The sequence below is a fragment of the Podarcis cretensis genome, assembly GCF_951804945.1.
Source record: "Podarcis cretensis genome assembly, chromosome: 6".
NCBI classification, from domain to species: domain Eukaryota; kingdom Metazoa; phylum Chordata; class Lepidosauria; order Squamata; family Lacertidae; genus Podarcis; species Podarcis cretensis.
This window is the reverse complement of record NC_137175.1, coordinates 46,574,871-46,589,412: the sequence shown is the minus strand read 5'-3', so window position 1 is coordinate 46,589,412 and position 14,542 is coordinate 46,574,871. Positions and strand designations below refer to the sequence as shown.

Here is a 14,542-nt window from a genome sequence, read left to right as displayed (position 1 = left end):
GCTTGGATCTGATTGCTTGTAATTATATGCAGCATCCTTCTTAGACAGATGTAAACACTGCTCATGTATATTTGAAAGGGAGACGTTAATGAAATGTGTGTATGCATATATGCATCTAAGGGCCAAACCAAGAAGGCAAAATGCTCTGAAATAGGTTGCACAAAATTCCTACATAGCAAGAGCAGACTACAAACAAGCAAAGACATAAATGATTTATATGTACACTACCCATTCAAAAGACATAGACACCCTAGGTAAGCCCTGCCACCTTACTGTTCTTAGTTACATACACCAGTGCAGGCTTCCTCAACCTCAGCCCTCCAGATGTTTTGGGACTACAATTCCCATCATCCCTGACCACTGGGCCTGCTAGCTAGGGATCATGGGAGTTGTAAGCCAAGAACATCTGGAGGGTTGAGTTTGAGGAAGCCTGCACCAGTGTCTAAACAACCATCTCAAGTGGTGAGACACTTGGCCACAACTTCCTGTTGGGTACTGGGCTAAATCTAGCACCTCTGAAGTAGCTTGAGAATCTTATAGCCTACCCCTCATGATAGATGGGTTGGCTAACGTCTCCTGCTGATGCTCATGTAGCTAATAAGCCTTCCACATGGTCAGTAACGGCACAAAGCTAAGCTAAATGGGAATTTCATTTCGGTGCACATATATAGCTACTGCCTGAGAGCAGAACTCAAGTCAACAGGGATTGCCCTCCCACTGCCACTATTAATGTTTCCCAAACAGGAAGGATAATAACAGCACATCCCAAAATAAAAGTGATCATTAGAAGGTGGCCATCTACAAAGGGATTCTTTTCTGAGCTGGTTCAGTCAAGTTGATTCATGGCAGCATGCCCATAGGTTGAATAGATCCAGAGGAGCTTAGACAAAAAGCTACATTTGGAAGTGTATAAATGAGTTAAACTGCATTGTGATTGCTTTATTAGGCTCTTGCCTTCTGAAGCCTGCAAACTGCTTACTGCTTTAGTAGGATGCAGTTTTAGGCCAGGTAAACTCAATCCCCAAACCTGTTATATCAGTTTAACCAACATGTGAATTAGCCAGGTGTGTGCTTAAGAATGACAAGGAGGCAACTGGTGCAATGTGCGCTATGACAAGTTCCCTAGTAGTCAATTTGTCATGTGCAAATTAAAGTCTCTTTATTTCCACATCCACAGACTTCATTTTTGTTTTTCTCTTGACAGCTAGAAATTATCTAGAACCAAAAAAGGCATCTTTAGGTGTCAAGACATTTGCACTGCAGGGTCATAGAGCACCAGCCTTGCTTTCTAGTACTGGTTGCATACAAGGAAGACCATAGTGGATAGCGAGAACGCTGAAGATTGAAACACTGTTTGTTGGGACAAGAGAAAGGGAAAGAGAAAAGCAAAGGCAAAGAAAACAGTTCAAATACATGTATTGCCCAAGTCACCTGTGAAGCTCTTAATCATGCCAATAGGTTAGGTTCAATAGCTAGTTCCCAGCTTTGGCAGCCAACCAATGGCAATGTGTTTTCTGCTTCGGCAAGGCCAGCAATGTATCTTGCCCCCAGCGCTTGCTTAAGCCGCTGTAGTTGGGTTAAAGGTAAGTTATAAAGCATTACAGGCTACAGGAAAAGCTTGAAGTTTTGCCAGAGATGCTCCTGTTCAAGGCGAACTTTATTTACAAAACAAAGACAAGCGGCCAGATACAAAATCGTCATTGTAGAAAGAAGTACCCAACTCAACTTAAAACGCTTGGTTGAAGAAATATATTAAGGCCCCTTCTAACTGACATACTAACTAGGAAGAAGGAACCTGTGACCTTCCAAAGGTTGTTCAGGTACCACTTCCATCACCATTGACCACTGGGCCAAACTGGCTGGGGATGATGAGAGTCCAACAACCTCTGGAGAGCTACAGGTTCCCCAACCCTGTGCTCCCTGCATGGTGCTCCCAGCAAAACTGCATCCCCCTGGATACACAGTTGGGCATATGTTCATTACCACACGTTTCCAACTGTAAAATGAAGGATAATACTATAACACCCCCCAAAAAAACAAACAAAAGATTAGCTGTGCAGCTTGTTCACTTTCCCTGCCTCTGTAGAGGGGCACGTCATGGGAACCCAGCAACCAAGTGATGTACTCATTATGTATGGAGACATTTAGGATAGCTGGCATTTAGCAATTGCACTGTAATGTCATAACTGCTGCGGCTATGACACTGCTGTCACAAAAGGAAGCAGAGGTCAGTTGGGTTTTGTTTGTTTTTCATAAAGCTGAGCCTTTCGGGACTGTAGTTCATAGTACCTGAAGTTTCAGGAACTTCAGAACCTCCACCTATATCCATCTCAAATGAAATAGGAATGCCATGCCAAGCCAGAGCTTTTCCAGATCCAAACGTGCAACTCTCTAGGCTGCTCTGTGCACAAAATCTTCACGGGCAAGTGTGTCGGCAGCAGGGACCCACACCTACTCACCTCCCTCACTAGGAACCTAGGCAAAAGGACACAGTTCTCAAGTGGAAAGAAAGGCAGTAGGTTCAAACTTAATGGCCCTTGAGAGTACTTAAAGTTGGCATGCATGCCAAGTAGATGAGGTCATGTGTCCACAATTTGTTGTTGGTCTGAGCTGAGCAGCATTAAGCTTTCACGTCCATAAAAGAAGGGCGGTAGGGTTGGTATCCTCCCCAGGCTCGCATCACCTGCAACGTACAATAGACACTTTCATTGCATCCACCTGATCAAGTACATCCATCATACCTTCATCAGCAATCGTCTCATTTTCTGAGAATAAACACTTCCCACAACAGAGCAGTCTTATATTTGCAACTGAGAGCAATCAGCTGGCAGTTTCTGTTTCAAAGGGATTGTTCTTCTCCTTGCACAGTTTTGAGCCAAATCAGCTGATTGACTGGAAATCTCCTGCATCATGCCAGAGCCAGAAAAGAGAAAGCAGACACACTGCGAGTTCACTGCTCAAAGTAAAAAGGCAATTGACATTTACCAAAATGAGTACGAGAATTGATTCTACCAGTGCACTAATTAAATTTCTGCTGAACATCTCTATTATGGGACACCTTACATAACTAGCTCTAGACACAACATGGCTTCTGCTGGTAGAAGTGGTGGTTAGACCAATGGAAAATGAACTTCCATTTTTTATTCTTTGGGTGGAACATTAGCAGGAAGAGAGCTTGCACCATGCACGCCAACCGCACAGTTGCCTGTATTGCATCTATCTTCCAAAACGCATTGAGCTAGCAAAACTCTGCAGACAATGCAGGCGTGTTAAGTTTTGCTCATTAAAAAAAGGCAATGACACCAAGGCTTCAAAAATGCTTCTGGGTCCTAGGCACGTGCCCCAGGCCCTGCACAGTTGAAGAAGCAGTAAAATTCCCAAATGATCAAGAACCTGAGATTCCTTCACTCCCCACAAGCCACAGTAGGGTTAAAGCATTTTCATGCTTCTGTTAGCAGGTTGCGGTCTTCATTATGTAACTATGAAAAGGGGCAGATGAACTTAAAACCAAGCTCACTATTAACACAACAGCATAGATACTGATTACTCATAAAAGCTGTAGACACTTCTTTGCTAGAAGAATCCCTGCACAAATTAGGTACTGGGTCACTGACCCAATTTTCATCAAAACTCCATGTTGGTTAGCATTATTAAACATATGCTTGGCTGCTTTTAGGCTTTGACCACACCCTTTAAATGGTAGCTCAGCTGTAGTGCTTGTCTGTGGCATTCCAGTGGCTTAATGCAATGGTTCTCAAACTTCCAGAAACTGACAAACAGTAAGCTGGAAATGCCAGAGAACTAAGCACCTCATTTTTCTAAATGCTACCCCCTCCCCATTGCTGTTTTTCACACAAGAGGCTGAAGATGGAAAGACTCGGGGACATTTTCAAAAACCCTGTGCAAATGCAGTCCTTGACACACAAAAGATGTCTACCCCAGCTCTAATGTACTAAAACGCTAAGAATGGGTGCAGCCACTATTTTTTCTATTGGAGTGAGTCATCTTTGATTTATGGAAGAACACCAAAGAGAGCCAATCCAGTGAAAGATTGCTTTAAAATGTAGTGCTTATATGCCTTGGAACCAATCCACATCCAAATCACAAAACCACAAAGTTAAGAAGCACATGCGTCTTACACCAGGTGTGGGGCAACTCTCAGCTGCATGCTATGCAGCCCTTGTTATCTCTGGCAGGCTCCACCCATGGCTTTCCTGCCTGGGAGAGGCACCCTCCTCCCCACTTGAAGAGAGTGTGCTTTGTAAGCATGGATCCCACTGGACTCATGCTTGCAAAATACTTCCTTGCCCAGGGCCAAGAAATTCCCGACAGAGTTATGTGAACCCATTTCAGAAAGGATCCTGAGGTCCTTATTCCAAAGGCCTTGCCGTCTAATCTGCCTAACAAAATTGCTGCACAGGTCTATTCCCCCTTTTGCACCGTGCCATTTTGTTCCTTGGAAAACACCTTGTCTCTCCCGAGATGCAGAAAAGGAAAGAAATGCAGGAAGGGAGCTGGGTGGGTGCATTAATGGATAGTTGGTATGTGAGTGGAGAGAGAGAAATGCCCCAAAGGATGGATGGTTTGAGAGGTAAGGGTATTTTGCATGGGCCTGCAATTAATTAATCATATTACAGTGGTACCTTGGGTTAAGAACTTAATTCGTTCTGGAGGTCCATTCTTTTTTTAAAAATGTATTTATATTAAAGATTTTCTTGATTTACAGAGCTATGTGCTAAGTCTCTTGTATCTGGAGGTCTGTTCTTAACCTGAAACTGTTCTTAACCTAAAGCACCACTTTAGCTAATGGGGCCTCCCGCTGCTGCCACGCCGCCGCTGCACGATTTCTGTTCTCATCCTAAAGCAAAGTTCTTAACCAAAGGTACTATTTCTGGGTTAGCGGAGTCTGTAACCTGAAATGTCTGTAACCTGAAGCGTCTGTAACCCGAGGTACCACTGTAGTTTGTTCTTGAAAATTTGAAATCAAGCCTGGTAGCTCAGTTGATAGAGGATCAGACTTTTTTCCTACACTGCAGGGGCTTGGATGAGATAGCCCTTGGGTACCCTTCCAAGTATACGATTTTATGATTCTGTAGGTAGGTCCCAAGTAAGCTCACCTTTGTGTCTTCTGGCTCCACCAGAAGTTCCTGCTCAGCCTCATGGAGCTCCTCTGCAGGATCATAGCTGTACATCGGCAGCAAGTGATGGCGTAACCGGTCATACCTGAGAGACAGATCAGCAGAAAGAAATGATACCACTTTCCCATGTGGCGACTGGCTTTTATACAGGAGCAAATGCAAAATTAGGGTGGATAGATTAGTTTGCTGGAAAAGTGTTTCCCTGCACTGAAAGCCACCCCTATTCCCAGAAACCATTTCCCCCAGGTAGAAAGGGAAGGGGCATGCAATAGTTAAAATACTATTAATCTCCACACACCCACACAAATAATTAGCATGAGTATATCTCAAAGAATCCCAGAAACTGCCCAAAGCATAGAAACTGACATCATATGTAGAACCAGCTAAATAAACAGCTGATAGCCTTGCACACAAAAGCTCCTGTGTTCTCAAGCAGAGACAAAAGCCATTTTCTTGAGCAAGAAAAGAAAAGTTGGTTCTGAAGAGCCATATGACCCCAAACTCCTCATTTCCAATGAGAACTAATTGGTCACCCAGCACAAGCCCCTTACCTTCTCTTCTTCTGAATGTACATCATCTGCAATGTGAAAAGAGAAACAGCCATGAAAGAAGCATACAGAGCGTCTACGGATTATTTCTCCTTTCGAGGAATGAAGCATGGAACAAGAAAGAAAAGGATTAACAGGGCAACAGACGCCAGCAGCAGGAGAAGCATTTCCTACACCCGTCCGCGGACAAGGAGCAAACCTGACAATGGCGATGTCACACGATAGTAGGCTGCAGCATGAGAACCCCTGGCTCTCGGTATTGGATGACAACAAAGATATCAAGAGATGGCGCTCCATGACAGTATCTATTTATTTATTTAAAATATTTTCATACCCCTTCTCAAGGAGGGAGCTTCCCAAAGCACACTGCACTCCCCATTAGCCCTTTCCACTGAAAGGAAACAAAGGGCTTATCCACACTTGTCTCCCCTGAGGAAAACCGCTCTTCAGAACTTAATTGGTGCAAATGGCAATTTGGGTTTTCCCCAAATTGGGTTTCCCCCAGATTGCTGTTTGTTCTGGACTATCACTAAAGAGCGGGTTTTCCCTTGGAAAGGAGCGGGGCAAGAGGGAAACTGCTCCCCCTTTCTAGGCACGTCGCAAGCAGAAGTACGAATAAGCCCCAAGTCCCATCCCATTATCCATTTTTTAGGCGAGGCAAAGGCCAAAGAAGAAACTGCTTATTTTAAGTCCACAGCTTCTGGGCATCCTTAAGGGAAATGGCGGTCACAAGGGCCAGATTTAACACATTAAAATGGTGGGTTTGTCCAATAATAATTATTATTTATACACCGCCCATCTGGCTCCTGTTTAACATACAACAGGAAAATATTTCAAATTCCCTCCACTTGGGGCAGGGAAAGAATCAAGATTCTCAAGAATCATACTCAAGTGCTTTATTCCTCCTCTCTCCCAATACTGCTTTTCTTTTGTTATGAGTCTTTTAGATTGTACAAATAAATGATGATGATGATTATCATGGTACGCCTGAGGGCAGGGAGTGTCTTACTGAAATTTGCAATTTACTCTGGGAGCCTTTTTTGGCTGAAGAGCAGAAACATAGGAAGCTGCCTTTGACAGAGCCAGACCATTGGGTTCATCTAGCTCAATACTGCCTGACACAGACTGGCAGCAACTCTTCGGGGTTTCAGAAAAGGGCTTCTCCCAGCCCTGCCTGGAAATGAAAGGAATCAAACCTGGGACCTGCCGCTAAGCTGCAGCCCATATGGATGAAAACACTTCAAATAAGTAAATAAATAATATGTAGTTTAATTCAAGGTACCTACACCCAGCTACAAATTACGTCACTGAAAGCAACCCTTATACAGCAGTATCTAATTTCAGGTGCCCAGTTAAATGAGTACATGAACTTTATCTAGACCTGCCTTAATAAACTAATTGCTGGATCTAATTTGCAACCAGAGCCTGCTGCAAAAGGTGACGTTTGAATTCAGTGGGCCTCTAAGCACATTCCAAAACCAGCCTTCTATTTTTCAGAACTGAACTGAACTCACTGTTCTTCCACACTGGTTAGCATTCTTCATTTCAGCAGCCTAACCTAGGTAGGAGAAGCCATTTTGATGTTGCTATTACTAAGCAGCTGCGAATTGCAAACCCATGCCAATCTAATTCAGATTCCCCCAGAGATCTATCCAGAGATCTAGCTCTACCTTCTGCCCACTTCTGCTAAGCAGCCCACTGATTACAGTAGGGTTAAGTAAAAACTAAAGGTTATTGTAGTGCATGGCAGGGGAGTTTGGCTGCCTTCTAGCTCAACAGGAAGGGGAAACGGTTTGGAAAGAAGGTGCAACTTTATAATGCAGAAGTGAGAAGGCAGAAAAGGTGGCAAGGCTCAGCAGGACACAGTGAATGACCGAGCTTCCCCATTCACCCATCTCCCTTTATGGGGCTCTACAACCGGTCAAATGTTCCTCTCACCACAGAACAAGCAAAGCATCAGCCAAACAGACCAAGCGCTCCTCACTGCACCTCCACTCATGCACCTCACCAGATGTCATGCTAATTCCAGATGAGGCTCAACAGTTTCCGAGACCAATTTGGCAACACCGCTGTTAAGAAACGGAAGCGCAGCTGCAGCCAGAACCAAATACTGAGACAACAGCGAGCTGCCCAGCCGCTTGATTTGAACCAACTACTTTTACAAGAGATTTGCTCAGGGATTTATACTTGCGGGGGGGGGGGGAGGCATTCTGGGGGGGGGGCAGCTCCATGTATTCCATTGCTGTAATAAAAATACATTTTTGAACCTAAGCCTCTGCTTAACTTGTTGCTGGTAAAGATGGGCAAAGCTGCCCCACTAGATCAGTATGTTTTGCTACTGTTGATGTTTCAAAGTATGATTCGGTTTATATAACTTATGTACTATTCTGTTTGCTGGCTCAATTCAAAGTACAGTGGTACCTCGGGTTACATATGCTTCAGCTTACATACGCTTCAGGTTACAGACTCCGCTAACCCAGAAATAGTACCTCAGGTTAAGAACTTTGCTTCAGGATGAGAACAGAAATCGTGTTCCGGTGGCACGGCGGCAGCAGGAGGCCCCATTAGCTAAAGTGGTGCTTCAGGTAAAGAACAGTTTCAGGTTAAGTACAGACCTCCAGAATGAATTAAGTACTTAACCCGAGGTACCATTGTACTGGTTGTGATTAGGACCCCAATGTCTTTTAGAGGATCTCTCCCAATAGGAACCTTTCTCCAAAAGGTCCTCATCTGGGTGCCATCCTTGAGAGATGTTCAGAGGGTGGCAACAAGACAGAAGGGCTTTTGGTGGTGGCTCCCCTTCTGTGGAATGCTCTTCCCTGTGGTGGCACCATCCACCTCAGCACCAGATTAAAACTTATTTCCTCTCCCTGGCATTTGGACAGTTTGTGACAAGCTTGTTGATGGCCTATCGGATGAAATGTTCTGGCTGCTGCGGTTTTTGAAGTTTTCCTGCTGGGTTTGTTTCTAGGTTGTCTGAAAAGTTCTAATGAAGTTAAGCCATTTTGGCTTTTAACCTTTCTGTAAGTCACTTAGAGACCTTTTTCTTTCAGTATAGAATCATAGAATTGTAGAGTTGGAAGGGACCCTGGGAATAATCTAGTTCAGCCCTCTGCAATGCAGGAATATACAACTGTCCCATATGGGGATTGAACCTGCATTGTTGATGTTATCAGCACCATGCTCTAACTGACTGAACTATCCACTAATAAAGGAAATTAAGAAGGAGGAGGAGGAGGAGGAGGAGGAGGAGGAGGAGGAGAAAGGAAAGGAAAGGAAAGGAAAGGAAAGGAAAGGAAAGGAAAAGAAAAGAAAAGAAAAGAAAAGAAAAGAAAAGAAAAGAAAAGAAAAGAAAAGAAAAGAAAAGAAAAAAGGAGGGAAGGAGGGAGGGAAGGAAGGAAGGAAGGAAGGAAGGAAGGAAGGAAGGAGTTTATTAGATTGCACTCTGCTCTCAGATTATTTTTAATGACGGTATTAGTAACCCAATAAATAAATGTGCAGCATTTGGAGCTCATCTGGTTGAATTCAAGACAACTCACCACAGCTACGATGACTCCGACGACAGTGATAAGAAAAAATGGCACCAGAACATAGCCCACCAAGGAGTCGTTGGGCGGCCCAGCAGAGGTGGGCATAGTGGTGTTACTCATGGCATAGGAAGCTGTAGCTCAAGGGGGAACAGCAAAGCAGCTTCCGTCTTCATCGGACAGTCTGCCTGGCGATCACAAAAACAAACAGTCAAAAGATTAAAACACATTCTTCAAGCAGCCATGATCCTCTCTTCTCCTTCTCCCCCCCCCCAAAAAAAAACAACAACTGCGCATGAGGCGGTACATTAAGTCACAAGCCAGTCACATGTTCCCGCCCCCCTTCGCATTAGATTCGGTACTACAGTGGGGGTGAGTAAAACCCTTTTAAGTGGTATTTAGCCTCGAGGCATGGATCCACAGTGTCTGAAGCAAGATAAAGGATTAAAAGGCAAGTGAGGAGGTTCTTTGCTACTGCTCTGTTAAGCAATGCTGTTTGCCCAAAGGCAGTTTGATGTGAAAGAAGCTGCTCCAATGGAAAGGAAGGACAAGAGCACTGCAAACACAGCAGTACAGGACTGGAAGTTTTGCCCATTCAGCCATGTTCGGCTCGTTTTGCCAGTGGGGGGGGGAGCAGGAGAAAAGGGAGACCACCACCTGCACCTCCCTGCAATGTATACAGAGCACAACTCCCACTTCAGTCATCTTAATATGCTCCATCCACCAGTCCAAACCAAAAAGTCTATACACCATCTTTTTTAAGCAAAAAGGGGCCCTCCTAATCTAGGGAGGGGTGGGGAGGGAACACCATTATTAATAATAATAATTTAAATAAAGTTGCTACGTGCTTTATCTTGCCCAGTGCAACCCAAAGTGACTTACAAACTATTATTGTTACTGTTATTGTTATTCACCCACCCTAAGGGCCCAGGGTGGGTTGCAACATTAAAACACAATATTAAACACTGCTCAAAACAACTCACAATCACAAATATAAGTTGGGTCCTAAAAAGATATAACTAAAGTGTCAAAAGCCAAAGTAAAGAGGCACGTCTTTCAGCACCCTCTGGAAGCTGTACAAGGATGGTGCCAAGGAGAGTTCTGCAAAGAGGAGTTCCACAGCTTAGGGGCCACCACACAGAATGCCCTCTCCTGAGCTGCTGCCACCACCCCCACGCCTCTGATGGTGGAGGAACGACCAGGAAGGCACCCTCTGCTAATCTCAGCACCTAAGAGGGTCTGTAGGGAACAGAGGCATACCCAGTAGTAGTAGTAGTAGTAGTAATAATAATAATAAATTTATTATTTATACTCCACCCATCTGGCTGGGTTTCCCCAGCCACTCTGGGCGGCTTCCAACAGAACACTAAAATACAATAACCTATTAAGCATTAAAAGCTTCCCTAAACAGGGCTGCCTTCAGATGTCTTCTAAAAACTTGGTAGTTATTTTTCTCTTTGACATCTGGTGGGAGGGAATTCCACAGAGTGGGTGCCACTACCAAGAAGGCCCTCTGCCTGGTTCCCTGTAACTTGGCTTCTCGCAGCAAGGGAACTGCCAGAAGGCCCTCGGCGCTGGACCTCAGTGTCCGGGCAGAACAATGGAGGTAGAGACGCACCTAGACTTCCTTGCACCCTTAGCAAGGAGATGTATCACACACACTCCCAGTCCCTTGCATCCTTGGCAATCATTGGCTCTCTCCACCTTACCTAGTGCTTTTTGCCACCCCCTGGGCCTGTGCCCTTGGCAGGGGCCAACCCAACCCAACCCTAAGTACACCCCTAGTAGGCAAGGAGCTCTTAGTGCAGGAGTGAAGTCTCCCTTCAGAGTGATAATCAGGCTCCCCAAGCCCTGTAATTAATTGGTGGGGGGGGGAGGAACAAGCTGTGTGTTTAAGGGCACATCTATTGGCCCTCAAAATCTACACTACTGGCACAGTCAGAGGTGCTACTGGCTAAGCAGAAGGTCACCACTTACAGACCTGTTGCCAAGAGAGCAGGGCAGCTGTGCCTTAAGAAAAGCTTAGGGGGGGGGGCCATGGTTTGCACACAGATGGTTCCAGGTTCAATCCCCGGCATTTCTGGGGACATCCGTTTGAAGCCATGGAGGACCACCACAAGCCAGGGTAAGACAATACTAAACTGGATGGGCCAAAGTCCTGATTCAGTATAAAGCCACTTCCTAGGTTCCTAATATTTCCAGAGAATACACAGTGTCAAGACAACCTGTTCAGAAGCTTTCGGAGGACTCCCCTTTCATCATTTTGATTTTCATCTGCAGAAGGAACCAGTTCATATCTTAGGGATCCTCAGACACCGCAAGGAGAATGCCGTTTCCCCAAAACTAGTTCATCCTAAATGCAAGTGAAATATGGGTCTAATCCTGAGACATGGCCTCGACCTAGCTTTGACTTGGTTCAAGCCATGAGATACAGTAAGCCGTGTGGCATAAGTTCTTTGTTGAGCCCCTCCCCCAAAGGGCACAAGTCCTTTGATCAAACAGTTTGCACCCCAGTCTCCTCACATTTCCTCAAGCTTTAGGATGGGCAGCAAGGTACTTTGGAGTAAGTTCTCAAGAGGATGATGATGATGATGATTGCTGCTCCATTTATATCCCACCTTTCCCCCCAAGGAGCTCATACATGCCTCTGTTCTGCCCTCCATATTATCATCACAACAATCCTGTGAGGTAGGGTAGGTTGGGGACTGACTGGCCCAATCCAGTAAACTTCATGGCTGAGTGGAGGTTTGAAATCTGGTCACCCAAGTCCTAGCCTGCCAGCCCAAGTACACTTTTACAAGGGAAATGTCATCACATCAAACGTTGGTGCTGATGATCATTCCTCCTTATCAACACCAGGCAGTTGTGCAACAATGAGATTAAAACTGGGGAAGGGGTAACGTGCTATCGCCCAAGTAAAATATTGCAGATAACTCTATAAGGCTTATCAGAGGTCAAAAACTTGCACGCCAGCCGACCTGCACGTATACCAGTGTGCTGCAGAATGGCTTGAGAAACGTATGTCTGGAAAGCTACTCACTCCCCAGGGGGAATTGTTAGTTCACTATGGCCCCATCTGCACTATGCATTTGAAACATTATCATACCACTTTAAACAGCCATGGCACCCCCCAAAGAACCCTGGGTACTGCCGTTTGATAAGAGTGCGGAGAGAGTTGTTAGGAGACCCCTAGCCCCCTTACAAAGCTACAATTCGCAGGCTGGTTTAATAATAATCCTCAAGCTAAAACCTTCCTCAGCCCTTCTTTGCACTCTCCTCGAGTGTGACAAAATATTATTCGTTTGTTTGTTTACTTATTTATTAAATTTCTACACCGCCCTTCATCCAAGGATCACAGGACAGTTTACAATATAAACACACACAAATACATACCATAGTAACAAAAAAAACCCACCCCAATAACGCCCTCCCACACACACTTCATGGAATTTTGATAATGCTTCTTGCTTGTCTGGATTGGGGAAACCAGAAGGATGTGAGTGAGAGTGTGTGCAGCACAGAAACAAGCCTACTGTGCAAATATATATTTTATATATGCTCTCCTCACCCGCCACTGGCATCCCTAGGAGGTTCCCTAGGAGGGAATATGGCCCTTGGACTGTAGAAGGTCCCTCAACAGTATATCCAAAGAGCAACAAGGCCCTGCTTCCCAAAGGAACTAAACTGTTCGCACTAAAGGACTCCACTACACTCTCAAGAGCACAGGTTCATTAGCCTGCCCTGAACTATGGCAGGCCTGGGCTTTAAATCTGCATTCACCAGCGTGCAGCTAGCTAGCTAGTTGATTCCCATCGAAGTTCATTTCAGAAACGGCACCCCTACAGCCAGCCTTCCTTCCACCCCAGCTCATGTCCAGCTTCCCAGTGCTCTCAGGCTGCAATCCTACACGCAAAGAAGCAACCTCAGTTTAACAAACAACTTCCTCCCGAGTAGGCATGCTCAGAATCAGGCTCCAAGGCTGCAGTCCCGCGCTGTGCGCCTTTCTATTCGGGAACAAGCCCCCCTTAATTCCGTGGCGCATGCAACCGAGTAAAAACATGCAGCCGCACAGAGAATTAGGTTGCATAATTACGCAGGGACGCGGAGCAGCGATTCGCAAAGAGAGCTCAATCCCAGCAGCGTCACTTGGCAACTGGGGCCAAAATCCGGGGAGGGCCAAGCCTTGCCCAGCAAATTTAAACCCCTTTCTCCAACTCCAAGCAAGAGCGCCACACAGCTTACCCCTCCAGCACTCCCGGAGGCCCACGACAACCGCTCCGGGAACTGTCACGGCCCCAGTTAGGGATCCATCTTCCTTTCTCCCGAACCTAAGAGAGAGAAAAGGACCGCGCGCCGAAGAATCGGTTACGGTGTTTGCTCGCCAGGCTTCCTCCGCCGTCCCCTCTCCCACGCCAGCTCTTCCTTCTCGTCTAATCCACCTCTCCATTGGCTTTCATTGCTACAACCCCCGTCCCACTGCAACCCCGGCCGCCGCCGCCGCCTCCGATTGCTCCAAACAGACCCGCCCCAGCCAGGCGATCAATCGCTTCCTCACCTGCGCCGCCGCCGCCGCCGCTCACGCCCCTACAGCCGCCACCAGGAAGAGCCGAGAAGCGCGTGACTGACAGCGCAGATCAGAGCCAGAAGAGCCGCGGCCAATCCTCGAGGGGCGAGGAGGAGCCGGGCCCGGGCAAGCGTGGGCCGGACAACGTGCCATGGGCAACTGGGGACGGTAGAGGGCAGCAGGCGCCTGAATAAACCCGAAGGAAGGCCGTAATGACGAAAAGCATCAGGCTGGTTTTTTGAGATTGCTGTACTCAGGTTGTGTTCACACTCCGGTTTACTGCGCACTCACTGCGTTTTCATCCGTGTTCAAACGATGTTATCCGAAAATGCGTATGCAGCCCGTATTTTGCAAGAAGGTACTACGGCCTGATGTGCTGTTTCTCAAACCACCTTCACAAGGATTGGAGTCCTTAAAACGTTCCTAATTTGCCTCCAGCAAGTTAACACCTTAACATAGTAATCCAACTATACTCGGTTATGGCAATTTACTATGATACTCTAGTAATGAGGATTCGGAAGAGGATGCTGCTGCTGCTGCTGCTATCCTAAACACCATCCCAGCTGATCCTTCCTGAAAGCTTTGCTTTTAGCTCTACACAAGCTGTGTGTGCTTTTGTTTACTTTGCTCATAGGGCAGCTGCAAATTGCAGTGCCAGTGGGACACCTGCTACCTTAATTTTCCCAGATGTATTTTAGACATTTCCTCCGTGGGCCCTGAATCCTTTAAGTGCTTTGAAACACTCCTACAGTACTCTAGAATCTC

At 46.0% G+C, this 14,542-nt stretch overlaps 1 protein-coding gene across 4 annotated transcripts; it reads right to left on the bottom strand.

The window, feature by feature from the left end:
• Positions 1 to 1,618: 1,618 nt before the first annotated feature.
• On the bottom strand, positions 1,619 to 13,892 carry SMIM29 (small integral membrane protein 29). Of its 4 annotated transcripts, none has more exons than XM_079980964.1 (6): positions 13,769 to 13,892; positions 13,456 to 13,541; positions 9,226 to 9,397; positions 5,690 to 5,715; positions 5,118 to 5,223; positions 1,619 to 2,683 (listed from the first exon to the last, which is right to left on the bottom strand). In XM_079980964.1, exons 3-6 carry the CDS (start codon positions 9,334 to 9,336, stop codon positions 2,621 to 2,623), a joined length of 306 nt encoding a protein of 101 aa, XP_079837090.1. In that variant the 5' UTR covers positions 9,337 to 9,397; positions 13,456 to 13,541; positions 13,769 to 13,892; the 3' UTR covers positions 1,619 to 2,620. The 4 variants fall into 4 exon arrangements, with proteins under 4 accessions (XP_079837090.1, XP_079837088.1, XP_079837089.1 ...); XM_079980962.1 differs by having other exon boundaries at positions 9,226 to 9,401; positions 13,769 to 13,889; XM_079980963.1 differs by lacking the exon at positions 13,769 to 13,892 and having other exon boundaries at positions 13,456 to 13,696.
• Positions 13,893 to 14,542: the final 650 nt, after the last annotated feature.